This window comes from Urtica dioica, chromosome 2, assembly GCF_054948205.1.
Source record: "Urtica dioica subsp. dioica isolate 48M chromosome 2, U.dioica_male_clone48M_v1_H2, whole genome shotgun sequence".
NCBI lineage: Eukaryota > Viridiplantae > Streptophyta > Magnoliopsida > Rosales > Urticaceae > Urtica > Urtica dioica.
This window is the reverse complement of record NC_142757.1, coordinates 53525329-53539533: the sequence shown is the minus strand read 5'-3', so window position 1 is coordinate 53539533 and position 14205 is coordinate 53525329. Positions and strand designations below refer to the sequence as shown.

Sequence of the window (14205 nt, the reverse complement as noted above, 5' to 3'; positions counted from 1 at the left end):
CCAACAAATTAAAAACAAAAGGTGAACATTAAACAAATGCATATTCCTGGCCAACAATCTCGGTGCCAAGAACCCACATATTCCAATACAAAATGTATTCTTTAATACAATCCACTTCATCCTATAACCGTTCAATATATCCTGTCTATGCCCAAAATATCTGAAAATTAAGTTTAATCAAATCAATGTTTAGTTTAGTGTCCAAAATTAGTGTACCCTCAATTTTTTATTTGATTAAATCAATAGCATAAACCACATTGTTTTTAGTGGAATAAACCCGTCCATTAAAAAGTCACTCTTAAAGTCTTAACACCAAGTCAATATTATATTCAAATGACTCATTTGGATATAAGGATTAGATGTTAAGTTCAGATATTTCTATTCAATATAATAAGCCTTTCAGATGGACCGTGTGATTCATTTACAGAACAATTCAAAAATATCAAATGATAACATTTAAGCAGGCTCAGAGAGGGGAAAAAAAACACATGAAAGAAGCTATAAGGCGAAAATAAATTGCAAACTATGTATATTTTTTTTTTTTTTACTTTTCACACTGGAGGCTTATTGAGATTAACCACCAAATACAATGAAAAATGACAAAAATTGAATCACAATCTTCACAAAATTTTCTACTACTCCCTGAACAGAGGGAAACAGATCCTACCAATTTTTTTTTTTTCATTTCCTAATCTTTCCTTTTCCGTTTCGTTTCATCTATATTTCTTACAAAGCTAACTGACCCAAAAAAAAAAAAAAATTTGTTCTTCGCAGAAATGTCTGCTACTCAAAAACCGTTCTAAGCAACAACAAAACACTAATTACCAAAATGAATCGTGTTGTCGAGAGCTAGGGATCAGCCGGGTGATCAAATGCCATTTCCTGTATCGGAACAAAAATTAACATAAGAGCGCTGAAATAAAAAAATTAATTTAAAAAAAAAAAAAAAAAAAGCACGCCACACAAAAAAGGCAAACCTGATCGCACACGGGACAAGTCTCACTTCTTTCCATCCACGCAAGAATGCACGCTAAGTGGAAATGATGCTCGCACCTAGTTGGGAGTTTCGGGTTCACTGTGTCGTACTCTGCAACGATCAAGAAAGGCATTTCTTCAGTCAAAGATGGGTTTTTTTAAACAAACAGCACACAGTCAAAGAAGGTATTTTTTTAGTTTTACCATCCAAACATATCGGACAAGCATCCTCTTCCTCGGCAGTCGAAACGCCAGCCTCCTCCACCGGCCTCGACGATCCAACGCCCGACTCGTTCGCGCCGTCAGATTCAATCTCGGCTCCTTCGTTACGCTCGGACTCTCGATTCTCAGGCTCTTCATTCAAGTCCTCAATCCTGTCGGGGCTTCGTGGAGCTCGAACTTCGCCGTCTCCGGCGACCCCTGAGTCTCTGGCGACGTCTGAGTCTCCGGGGACGCCCGAGTCTCCGGCGACCCCTGAGTCTCCGGCGACGCCTGAGTCTCCGGCGACGCCTGAGTCTCCGGCGACGCCTGAGTCTCCGGCGACGCCTGAGTCTTGAACGGAATCTGAATCCGTCGCCTCGTTCGCCCCGCCACTGCTCTTGTCGTTCGTCGCCGGTGGAGGAGGAGGAGTGATGGGGCGTCCGATAACCACATCGTACGGCATCGGCGCCGGAGGAGCTCTGTAAGTGTCGGGGATCGACATGTCCAAATTGGGGCCGAACACGAGATGGGCCGGGCCAGACAGAGGGACATGCTCTTCGGATGGCTGCGGATATACATATTGCCACAGCGATTCGAGCTTTATAATCGTGACAACACAAATTCTTTCATAATATCAGGTTCTATAACTATATGGTTCGTATAAGTTTTTCTTTTTCTTTTTCCCCTACCACTGGCTAGAATATTATGGTTCTAACAAAGGCTATGTGTAAGAGAGTTCCAATGGCAGCCGATATATACTGCACAGAGATTCGAGCTTGATAACTGTGACAACACGAATTCTTTCCTAATATCAGGCTCTAGTACTTTATGGTTCATATAAGTTTTTTTCTTTCTACTACTGGCCTAGAATATTATGGTTGATAACTGCAGATATATATTGCACAGATATTCGAGATTCATAACCATTGCAAAACAAATTCTCTCCTAATATCAGGCTCTAGAACTCTATGGTTGTTTTATGTTATAACAGAGTTTTATTTTTTTTCTTACAACTGGCTAGAATATTACGGTTCTTTCAAGGCTATATGGGCTAATTTAGTGTAGTGGTGATAAAAAGAAATTGAAACATGGGAAAAAGAATACATACGTAACGGTGTGTCTGTACATTGGTCCGTTGGCCTTCTGTATAGGCACAGCAACAACAATTTCCCATTGTGATTTTTCGTTATCTCCGTGCTATTGGAACTCGATGTGGCATTTTCTCCGCTACAGGAAAAGAATAAGAAGAAGAAGAAAACAAAATTATAACATCCATATCGACATCGCGCTTCATCGATCAAGAAGAACCGGAGAGAGTCGCGAAACCACAATGCAATATCGAAACAAGAAACGCTGTTTTATTCTTAAAGAAATCACTCTAAAAAGAGAACTACTCGGTTTTTAATCCGCAGAAAGTACAGAATCTTGAATGGAATCTTTCGAAGAAATGCCGAGTGTAAAATGTGATCTCAGAGGCAAATAGCAATTCAATGAACTTGGTCCATACAATCATATCTAGATGCCATGTGATCGCATATTCGAAAACCTCCATCAGCATAGCTCAATTGGCTAAGACTTAAATAGTTATTGAACAATTAAAGGCAATCAAGCAATGAAATAATCCAAGTTCAAATCTAATGATACGGTTTAGTATAGCAAAAGAACTGCAAGCAAGAAAACTGCAATATTTTCATATTCAAATACAATACAATCAAAACCTATAAAATTCAAGAACATACTAAATCAAGAATCATTAAAAAAAAAAAAAAAACTAATAACCTACGGAAACGTACCGAATTGCAGAAATGTATACTTATAAAGAAAACATACAAAAATACGTCATAAGACTGCGTAAGTTTCAGCTGATCATCGAATTCGATTTCTCTTTTTGAATATTATTGTTCGGGAATCGGTTCGAGATAAACAATGCAAGAAATCAAAGGAAGTGAATAGAAAGGAGAGAATTGGATTACCTGTCGGAGATGAAATCGATTGAGAGGAATCGAAATGTCTCCAAAGAAATGAAAATCGGATTTTCAACGTCAAAGACGTTTCTGGAGAGACAAAGCCCGGGCAGTTTTTTTAGAGAGAGAGTAGAGAAGCTAGAGAGAGAGAGAGAGCTTCTATCTATGGCTGTTGCTTTTTAAAGAGAGGAGAGAGAGAAATAGCTGAAGTGGAAAAATGGACTTGGAAAAGTTGAAGTTTTGAAGAATTTGGTAAGAAACAGAAAAGAGAAATTAAAATAAAATAAATTAAATGAATTATGTCTGCGCTCGAGTTCCACGCAAGTTGATAGACGTTATGGCACGTGGAGTTTTGCGTGGTTTTGGGCTTGAAGGCTGAGACTTTCCTGCCCCGTCTGGGGAAATTACATCCCTACCTTGGTTTGGAAATAAAATTCCCTAAATACTTCATATTCGAAATCATTGTTTGGAGAGTTTTGTAATTGACTAAACCTATTAAAACTTAAGAATTTCATTTTGTCATACGTTTCAGATTTTTTTTATTTCTAGTCATTTTGCTTATGTGGCACATTGTTTATACTATTTTTACCCTTATTAATTAGTTAATATATGCGAAATTTGTTGTAACTAGCCAAGTTTGACATTCTTATTGGGGGAATAGCCCAAGTTTTATTTTATTAAGCAAATAACTCATATATTCGGCTCAGACCATAATGCCATCACTTCCTTCGCGAATAGGTTAATTTAATTAACGTACTTGAGTGAGTTATGTTAATTAATTAACTTATTGGTTGAATATTAGCTTAGTTTCTGATTTTTTTGTGAGTAAAGTTAATTTACTAAATGATTGAATTATGAATTAAGTTAATTAATTGAATGTTTTGAATATCAATTGACTTAAGTTCTTGTTTTTGTAAATTTTGTGTGAATTTCAAGTCCTTCACGAATCAGTTAATTAATTAACCTAACTCACTCCAGTACGTTAATTAAATTAACATATTCGCGAATTTACAGTGAATCAACAAAATCAGAGATTTTTCTTTCTCTTCTTATTTTTTTGTGGCGAGGATTCGTCGAGGCCTCCGTCGAACCGGTTCGACTCGAGGCATAGAGTCAGCAGTCTTGGGAGACGTGTGAGCTCGGTCGCCGGAATCTCGCCGGTGAAACTGTTATGCGAGAAATCCAGTCTTTGGACTCGTCGTAGCTTCGAGATCCCGGAGCAGGAGGGCATGACGGCGGCGGGTGTGGTGGAAGAGTCGTCATCGGAGAGGTTTGGGATGGCGGTGAGATGGAAGGATTTAGGGTTAAGGGAGGTTGTGGATGATAGAGGTAGTTTATGTAGTCTATTAAAGTTTGGCTATTTACTTAATAAAATGAAACATGAGCTAGTCTTTAATATTGTTGAGCCAATTTCTATAATTTATTTTCGAAATTAAAAAATCTAATTTATCATTCAAAATCCATAATTATTAGGATCTCATATATCTCACACTCTCTCTCTCTCTCTATTTTCACGTTCACTCTTTCTCTCTATCTCTCTCTCTCTCTCTCTCGTCACATTTTTTAGCAATGGACAAAGGTAAAAAACATAAAAAATAAAAATAAAAAACGCAGTTAATAGTCGTTAATAACCGTTAATAGGTTTTTGCTTCAACTAATAGTCGGTAATAATTGTTAATAAGTGTCTACCAGAAACCTATGAACAGTTATTACCGAATATTAACTGCGATACTGTTTTTTTCAACTTTCGTTATGGTTAAAAATGTAACGAAGAGATAGATAGATGGAGAGAGAGAGAGAGATAGTATTTAGGTATAGATAAATTATTTTCATTTAATTTATTTTTGGTAAAGAATTAGGGGAAAAATAAGTGTAATTATGTCTTATTATATCAAAGATCGACTAATTATCAAATATTACTAAAACATTGGCTATTTCACAATTCTAAGTTTTAAAAAGGCTAGTAAGCTAGAACGCCCTTGTTTGAATACTCACCAGCTAAATATCCAGAGAAAAATTCATTAAGATTATACATAATATCTAGAGAAAATGACACATATATACTTCGTGTTTTAGCAAAATATCGAGTTTAACTTTTGGTTTTCAAAAATGTCAAGTTCAAAACATCTGTTTAAAAACAGTGACGAAATTATATTTGAAATAGACGACAATGTCACGAATCTTATTTTTATTGACTTTTCATTGATGTTGACTACAATAATATGGAAACACCAATTATCTTTATTCATTCGCATCGTATGTAATTTATTTAAAAACTAAAAAATAAACAACAGTCTCTTAATCGTGAAGAGCACAGAAAAATGAAAATCGGTAGAAACCGATAGTTGATAATCATCAAAATCACAAATTTGAACAGAGAATTCATGATTCAGGGTCACAATTCGAACACGGAATGAAGTCATCTCTTGGGAGATATGAATTTGATTATTTAATTTCAAATAAGGTTATTTTTATTTCAAAATTTGGAATTTGGAAGTTAGAGTACTGGTATTCGATTTTTTTTATATAATAGTTAATATCAATGAAAGAGAGATTTGTGATACTGTTATCAATTTTATGATATAATTTCGTCATTTTAGTTAAACAGATGCTATGAACTCGACATTTTTTAAAACTAAAAATTAAACTCGACATTTCATTAAGACACGTGATATTTATGCGTTAAATTCGACATTTCACCATATTTTTCTTTATTTTTGCGAATATTATCTTCATTCGGCGTTTAAAAAACAAATCATGTTTTAATTCGAATACGAATATTTTAAATAATATAAAATGCACACAAAAAACAAAATATTCTCGTAGTAAGTATTCATAATGCGGATGAGAAGTATTATCATTAAAAAAATATATTAAAAATAAGGTGACTTAAATATATTCACTGCTTTTTCATTTGGTTTTATTCATCTTACTTTCTTTTTATTGTTTGTAGTTTTATTTAACTTTTTCTTATTTACAGATTAAACCAAAATAACGAAATCAATTGAAAAAAATAGATCTTTATAAATAAATTGAAAATTCGAGAATTTATAAAACTACCCACTTCAAACGAGATATTTTTGTGATATTTATTATCGTTTAAAATGTTCAAAACAAAATTTCATGATATTTTTGTCCTAATATTATCGTTCTTGATGAGATTCACGTTCATTTCCTTTCGTTCCAATCAATAATTCTTAACTTCCAGTATGCATGTCACGTTGTTACTTATATATTAATTTTATAGTCTTTGTGATCACAAAGAATCTGGCAACTCCAATAAAATAACGATCAATCATCAAATCAAAACCACACCAACCTCAATAACCACACATAATTCAATTTATTTTGAAATAACTTTTATTATCATAAAGGAATTCTTTGACACAATCCCTTGTTCCCTCCTGTGTATAATGCAAACTAAAAAAAAAATCTAATAACCAAATTTTGTGAGTATGAACATGATGTGATCATATCATATCACATTTGTGGCTTAAATGATGAGATCTTTGTGCCATCAAATCCTCTATAAGGGCATCAACCAAACCAATGCCACAACAATACTTTTGAAACTAAAGGAATCAAAATCTACAATTAGCTTCATCTAAAAAATAAAAAGAGAGAATTTCATAAATATAGCTTCATACACGAGCACGCTTTTTTCGCTTTTCGGCTGAAGCCGCTGCTTTAATTCTCTTCGCGGCTGCCTTGGCAAACTCGGCGATCACCGCTTCTTCTCTCAGCTCCTAATAAATAAATAAATATATAAAACTAGCCGTTACAGACAAGGTTTCGTGAAAATAGACCGTTATTATTGTATAGAGATCATGTTACCATATGTGAATAAAAATGTTGCTCGACCGCGATAATCAGTTGTTCCCTAGACGGGTTGCAATGATTGCTTCCCTGCAAAAAATAATCAAGTTAAAATAAAAAAATTTATTTATTTATCGAACAAGTTTTGATCACGCAATTAGAGACATACGAGTTTGAAATATCTGCTATATTTCCGCAATGAATCCGTCTCTAGCCTCCCAAAGTTTAGGCTCTGCTTCATATCATTCAAACCATATTAATTTTTTTTTTCTTATGTTGCTACAATTAATCCATTGGAGCTAAATTCGAAAAATCTAATTGAAAAATAAAAATAAAAGTTATCGATCCATACCCATTGAGGGGTGTGGAGGGATTGGACCTCCTTGTAACCGTCGGACCGGTTCGTTGACTTGGCCGACGAAGAACACGCCGCGGCAACGGGTTTGACTTTCTTTCTAGCCCTTAACTTGATCGGTTTGCTCAGCTCCGTACTACTACCTAATCCGATGATTAACAAATAATTAATTAATATGGCTTTTCCTGTTGATTCACCAATAGGAGGTAATTTTTAAAAATAAAAATAAAAAAAAGGTTACAGAAATCAAGGTCCTTGTAGCCGAGCTCGGTGCTGGTGCTAGATTCGCAATCAAAGTCGTGTTCTTCGTTCCCCGTTGGGTGTTCCAACACGCTCAGCGCGTTCCTTTGAAGCTTCACTTCAACACCGTTTTTCAAGACCTTGCATTTACCAAACCATGATTTATTTATTATATCAATAAATCGAGGAATCAAAATAAGAAAATACACGGGGACGGGTACGACTTGGTTAGATTTTTATCCCGAAAAGAAATGAACAATTAAAAATCACTAATTTGTCAAATTAATACTACTCTTAATAAATACCGTATACTCCAAGTTAAATACCCGGCACGATGTATGTCACGCCAATCAAATCGATAATCTTCGCAGTTATTATTAAACGGCGTATAAGAACATAAGATCTATTCAAATACATTACTATCAAAATTCAACAATGATTAAAGAAAAAGACAGATCAGTCATAGTTATAATATGTTGCTAACAGGCAGATCTCAACAAACCCCTATATTATAAAATAAATATACAAAACAGCAAAATACAAGAGACATAAGACAATTTCCCCCAATAAAATAAATAAATGGTACAGAAGAAACAGATATACTGACCAAATATATATAAAAGTAAATCATAAAATAAAAATTATATAAAAAAATCCAGAAACTGGAGATCTGTTAAGAGTGATATAAATCAATATTATTTCATCTCATGAACTTCATAAAAATCACCACTAGACTAAATAAATAACCAGATCGAATTTTGTGGGTTTATTAAATTATAAATTGACGTACAGAGAGAGAGAGAGGGAGAGAAAAGAAGACTAAGGTCAACTTACATTGTCGGACATAACTGCTTTTGATAAATTGTTAGTCTATTGGTCGCAGTTACACTTACACAGGTTATCCCAATCTGATTACGGCTAAGACAATTATATTATATATATATATACGTGTTAAATATAATTATCTCTCTCAGCCTAAACCCGAAACCCTATTACTTGACATATCCACTCGCTTTTCCACGCGCCAAATCACGCTCCTTTTTTTTTTACTAGTCTTTTTTCTAACACTAGTAAAAAAAATCTAGCTTTAGTAATTAGCTTTTTTATTTTTTATTAAAAAGTGAATTTTTTTTTTTGGAAGGAACATTAAAAAGTGATTGCTTTTACCCATTTTTATCCTCTGTTACATCTTCTTCTTTTTTCAACATTATCCTCAGTTTACTAAAAAAGAAAAAAACATACAAATTCCGTCAATTAATAAACAATGATAGCATAAAGATTAATGTAAAAAATATATATTTCCGCAAAGACACAATTGTTAAAAAATAAAAATAAAAATAACACCTCTACTAATCAATCAATAAAACAAAATATTTTAAAATTAATATAAACACAAACACAATACATCTCAAATGAATTGATAGACAATTAGATATGATTAAAAACTACTAACACCACTACGTACTAATACTAATCAAATCAATTAAACAAGATATTTTAAAATTAATAAAAATAAACACAATACACCTCAAATTAATAGATATACAATTAGAGATTATAAAAAAAATACTAATCAAATCAATGAAAAAAGAAATACACTCACTAATTGGACACATCCAAAATTTATTAGCTATACAAAACAAAAGATAATCACATTATAATTTGATTTATATATCTAAAATGAATTGAAAAGTTGGGAAAAATTACCAGCCAATGCCATCCTCCTAAACCAACAGCTTTTTTTACAACGCCGTGAAGACCCACCAAAACCGACTTCGTTCGATTATTTCCGGTCACTATCACTTTTGTGTGTCTCGGCAGAACCGAAAGCTCTTCATACTCATCTCCACTTATTAATGGCGATAATACCCTCGACCCACACAGCCCAACTTCGCTCTCCAACATTATCCTTTCCCGTAATTTCAGCCTCGCGAAATTAAAGAGCTGGAAAAAATTAGTTAAATTAAATAAAAATCCATGTGTGTCCTCTCGTTTCTTCTATCATCGTTTTCAGTGGGGATTGAATTGGAATTTGGAACACCGTCGTAGCTTAGCCTGAAACAATAATTAATTAATTAATTAAAATTAAGATTATAATGGAGTGATTTGAGGATTTAATTAATTAATTACCTGGAAATCGTGAAATAAAGTTTAAATGAAATTATTATTATTATTATTATTGGGAATTAAAATTTGCATGAGAAACTAAATAGAATTGTTTCTAAAATAGAAACCCATTTTTAGTCGAACATAAACCCTAAGATTAAGAAACACACAAATTTCACAGCAACGAGACACATTCTATCGACAATTGCGATTGAATTGTTTCACTCCATGAAAATGAATGAGACACAAAGCTCGTTTACATGCAAAATTACCTGTTTCGATTGAGTGCGAGAGAGAGAGAGTGAAACGATTAAGGATTTCTTTCTCTTCTTTTTCTGCAATGGCGTAGATCAACTACTTTGGAAGAAGAGAGAGTGTCGAAGAATCGCGTTGAATTCAGAGAGAATGAATGTGGAGAATTTGAGATGATAAAGTTTGAAGTTGAACTTGAAGTTGAAGCTCTTTTTTTTTATTATTAATTGGTCAGAAATGAAAAATTCGATGAATAGAGTGGAGAGAGAGAGAGAGAGAGAGAGAGAGAGAGAGAGAGAGCATAGTAAATGCTTACCAACTGCCAGAGAAACGACCTGCCATGTGCCGTACGGCGACCGGAAATAGCCGGTTACAGTCATTGTCTCTTGTCTTTTCTTTCTTAAGCTTCAATCGGCCCGGCTCGGTGGAGTTAGCCGGTTTTCCGGTCAATCGCTCATTTATCTCTCTCTCTCGCTCTCTCTCTATTTATTTTTCTCCGTCTCTTTGCGAGAGAGCAAATCTGCCTTTGTGATCTTTGTGGGACCAAGAATGTGGAAAAATATCAAACTGATGTTGTTGTTTCATGTATGTATAAAATTGTGTGAGCAAAAATAATGCATGTACACAATTGTCTCGTTATATTGTGGATTTTAGTAATTTATGTAATTTTGAGAGCAATAATGTTCGAGATGTTGATGTCGATAAAATTCGATAACTTGATATTACGAAAGTATTGGTTAAAAAAAATAGTCCATAATTTCTATAACCATGTCCATGTTGATTATAACAAAATCACAAATATTTATTATACCTAACCAGTCCTTGAAATACTAAACAATAATAATCAAGCATTGAATATACAATAAGCATTGATATAATCACGCAAATATATCGAAAACTAGACCAATATAATTAAATTCACGAATCACGAATCTTCCATTTGGATATCGCAGCTCTAATAAAAATGGAGGTAGATAAATAAATAAATAAAAATATATAAAATGACAGTGAATAACATTTTCAACCTCTCCAAACACTATTAAAAAAAATTTAATAATTCAAAGAAGTCAAAATTTATCTCTAAATTTCGAGTTCTCGGCTTTATATAATGAATCCATACCAAATAGGTCCCCTAGACTAAAAAAATAACTAGCAAATTTGTACTAGCGATGTGCTACGTAAACAATTTATGAGAGCGACTCAATTGGAGGCGAGCACGGCGTGCTTTTGTTTTACAAGTCGACGAATTTCGAAAATTATATGAAATGCTTCCAAGATAAGATGTCCCGAATGACTTGAATGTGCTCATATGAGCTTCCAAACTATCAAAATTTGCTACAAAAGCTTGAAACACTAAAAAAAACTATAAATAAATAAGTAGCCTACCAAAAACACATAAGGATTTACTTTGATTCAAAACGTGATAATTATCATGAGGCCAAAGTGAGACACATAGCCGAAAAGTGTTGGGAGTATAGGACAATGACGACATTAACGGTCTAAGGGTCTTTCCCGTCAAACTAACTCGATTAGAGTTTATTTGAGAACCTTCACAAAATTACAACTTTCTTTCGTACACAAATAACCTTATCACACATGACAAGAGAACTCTATATGTTTAATTTCAATATTTTCATCATCCTTGCTTCTAATTTAAACTCATAAAGTTAATTTATGCACCCATTATTGTTTTAAGTATGATTTTTCCCTTCTTATTTAAGCAGGTGGTTTCGTAAAAATGCAATATATCGATAACTGCCTAAGGTATATTAACAATTTATCAAAATTTATTTAAATTAATGCACTGTATTGATTATGAGCTACGGTAATTAGTGATAAATAATTACATATTATAACTTTACAAAAGAATTACCCAATATAATTTTTTTAAAATAATGACAATTTATCACCTTAATAATAGTATTTTTAATCGATTTACGATGTTATAAACTTATATTTAACTCCCTGAAGAAATTTTATAACTTCGTCTTTTTTACCGTGGTTACAAAGTTTATCAAAATTAGTGATGATTTAGATTATAATTAATTTATTCAAATTTAGTGGAGAGAGAAAAAAAAAATTGTGAACACTATCTTAGTGCATCCAACAAATTATAAAATGCAAATGTCCGAGAAGTTAACTTAAAACATATTAAATCCATAAAATTTATAAATGCAATTAGTCTACGTCAAACCCGTTAAAACTATTAGAACCGATTTTAGGGACCATGACGCTCAACAAGTAAATTGTGACATGATCTCTAACCATAATATAATTTCTTCGATTATAATCGATTAATTTAATTCTTCGTTTGTAGTAGTTAGCACATTATTTAATAGTACTATAAATAAATCGTAAGAATATACTTTATAGTAAAATCCAAACCTGGCCGCAAATATACAAATTGTCAACAAACAAGTGGGCAAAAATCATTGTCACGTTTCAATGTGTGACATGCTTCTCATCTCTCCGACAACGAAATATATTTCAGAAAGAAAAAGTATTCAACGGTGGCGATTTAATCCTTCCAAACTGTCAGGGACATTTTGGTCCTTTTCCAAATCCGGCTCCGTGAGCCGAAACCGGAAGCCGAGCCGATGACCGGGTGAGCTGAGTGGATGACGTACACGTGGAGGGGAACATCACAGCTGTCGGATCTTATCCTGCCAAAAGCCTCTCTCCAATCCTGTTCGTTCTTTCGTACTCTCTGTAATTCTCAATTTCCCACACTATTTTAAATTTATTGAAAAAAATATCATTATTTCGTTTTCACGTAGCAGAGTAGAAAAAAAAATGATATGCCAAAAATATATAAAAGAAGGAGACCAATAAAAGCGCGAATGCATTTGCAACCCGCTCTATGAACTTAAAAAAAAATGAAGGTTGAGAATAGAGGCTTTTGGTCTCAATTGTTTATTTTAATTGAATTATTATTATTTTTTTAATAATTGTTGGTTTTTGTTGTTATGATGGAAAATTTTGGCAAATTTGAACTTAGATTTGAAGTCCGCGCTTGCAGCTGGAGCGCACTAAAAAAAGCCCGCTTTGGAAAAAAAAATTGGGTTATTTTTGGGTTAAGGAGGGAAAAATGATTCAAAGTTTAGGGTCCACTTTCCGTCTAAAGCGAATGGAAAACAATCTCTCTCGTTAATTAATATTTGTTTTTTTTTAAGATATGGACGGATTTATTAGCATTTTATAACTCATTTTTAATAATCAATCAAAAAAAAATTTGGTCAATTTTATTAGGGAAAAATTGTACAAAATAACATTTGAAATTTATTGATTCATAAATTAATAAAAGTTTCAACTTTTCAGTAAAGTAGTCAATTTTACGTTTTCAAAAAATTTTAGACAGTCAAGATTAAAATTTTTTACGATTATTATAAGCAATTTATCACTTTAGAAAAATTAATATTGAGGTAAAAAAAATTTTGAAACCAGATTTCAGCACATTTTGGCTATATCACTATTAAGACAAACTTTGGCTATTTTTGCAAATTCATAACTTTAAATTGGCTATTTAACTACATCACCCTTTTATTAGTGAGTCCAATATACAAATACTATTTTGCCTTCTATATATATTTTCTCTATCTATCTTTCTCTCTCTATCTCGCTCTCTCTCTCTCTATCTCTTATTATGTTCCCATTAAAGTTAGGGTTCGTTGTGATTTCGTCTCCGCTAATGTTCTCCCACACTGTGACGGAGCTCGGACAGAAGGCGAACAATCACCACAATCGGAGATTATACTCGACCTCGTCGGAAGAGTCTGTGGTGATCTCCGCAGAGAATCACGACACTCATTTGCTCCTTAGCTTATTATGCAACTATGGAAGCCTTTCCGAGGCCGTCAAGGTTTTCAACTCCAGAGAAGATAGCTTGACGTTTTAGTCACACGCTTCAACTCAAAAAACTCCCGCCTAGACCAGGCTTTGTTGTTTTTCTATAGGATGAAGAAAGACGGTGTTGAACCCGTCATCTACACTTTTACTTACTTGTCAAAGTCGTCAGAGATTGTTCGGATCTTAGACGGGATAAGGAGATTCATGAGTAGTTAATAACTTCCGAGCTCATTTAGAATTTGTTCGCTATGACTTCAGTTGTGAATTTCTACGCAAAATGTAAACAAGTTTACAAAGCATACAATATGTTCGACAGAATGCCATAGAGAGACTCACCGGGTATGCCCATAATGGGCAGGTAACGATTTCTATGGATTGATTATTCGAATGCATAAAGAAGGAATGAAATCCGACGCTTTCACATTAATTACGAATTTATTCGTTGTTGCG

At 33.4% G+C, this 14205-nt stretch overlaps 2 protein-coding genes across 3 annotated transcripts; both read right to left on the bottom strand.

Annotated features, from left to right (window-relative positions):
• Window positions 1-501: 501 nt before the first annotated feature.
• On the bottom strand, window positions 502-3357 carry LOC149405657 (uncharacterized). The gene is made up of 5 exons (XM_089602070.1): window positions 3150-3357; window positions 2285-2403; window positions 1180-1741; window positions 978-1087; window positions 502-882 (listed from the first exon to the last, which is right to left on the bottom strand). Exons 2-5 carry the CDS (start codon window positions 2348-2350, stop codon window positions 850-852), a joined length of 771 nt encoding a protein of 256 aa, XP_089458196.1. The 5' UTR covers window positions 2351-2403; window positions 3150-3357; the 3' UTR covers window positions 502-849.
• Window positions 3358-6464: 3107 nt separating this feature from the next.
• Window positions 6465-10196, bottom strand: LOC149405656 (uncharacterized). Of its 2 annotated transcripts, none has more exons than XM_089607915.1 (7): window positions 9930-10196; window positions 9259-9606; window positions 7553-7691; window positions 7309-7454; window positions 7126-7191; window positions 6975-7046; window positions 6465-6886 (listed from the first exon to the last, which is right to left on the bottom strand). In XM_089607915.1, the coding sequence occupies exons 2-7, from the start codon at window positions 9454-9456 to the stop codon at window positions 6782-6784; spliced, it is 726 nt and encodes a 241-aa protein (XP_089464041.1). In that variant the 5' UTR covers window positions 9457-9606; window positions 9930-10196; the 3' UTR covers window positions 6465-6781. The 2 variants fall into 2 exon arrangements, with proteins under 2 accessions (XP_089464041.1, XP_089464042.1); XM_089607916.1 differs by having other exon boundaries at window positions 7126-7188; window positions 9930-10191.
• Window positions 10197-14205: the final 4009 nt, after the last annotated feature.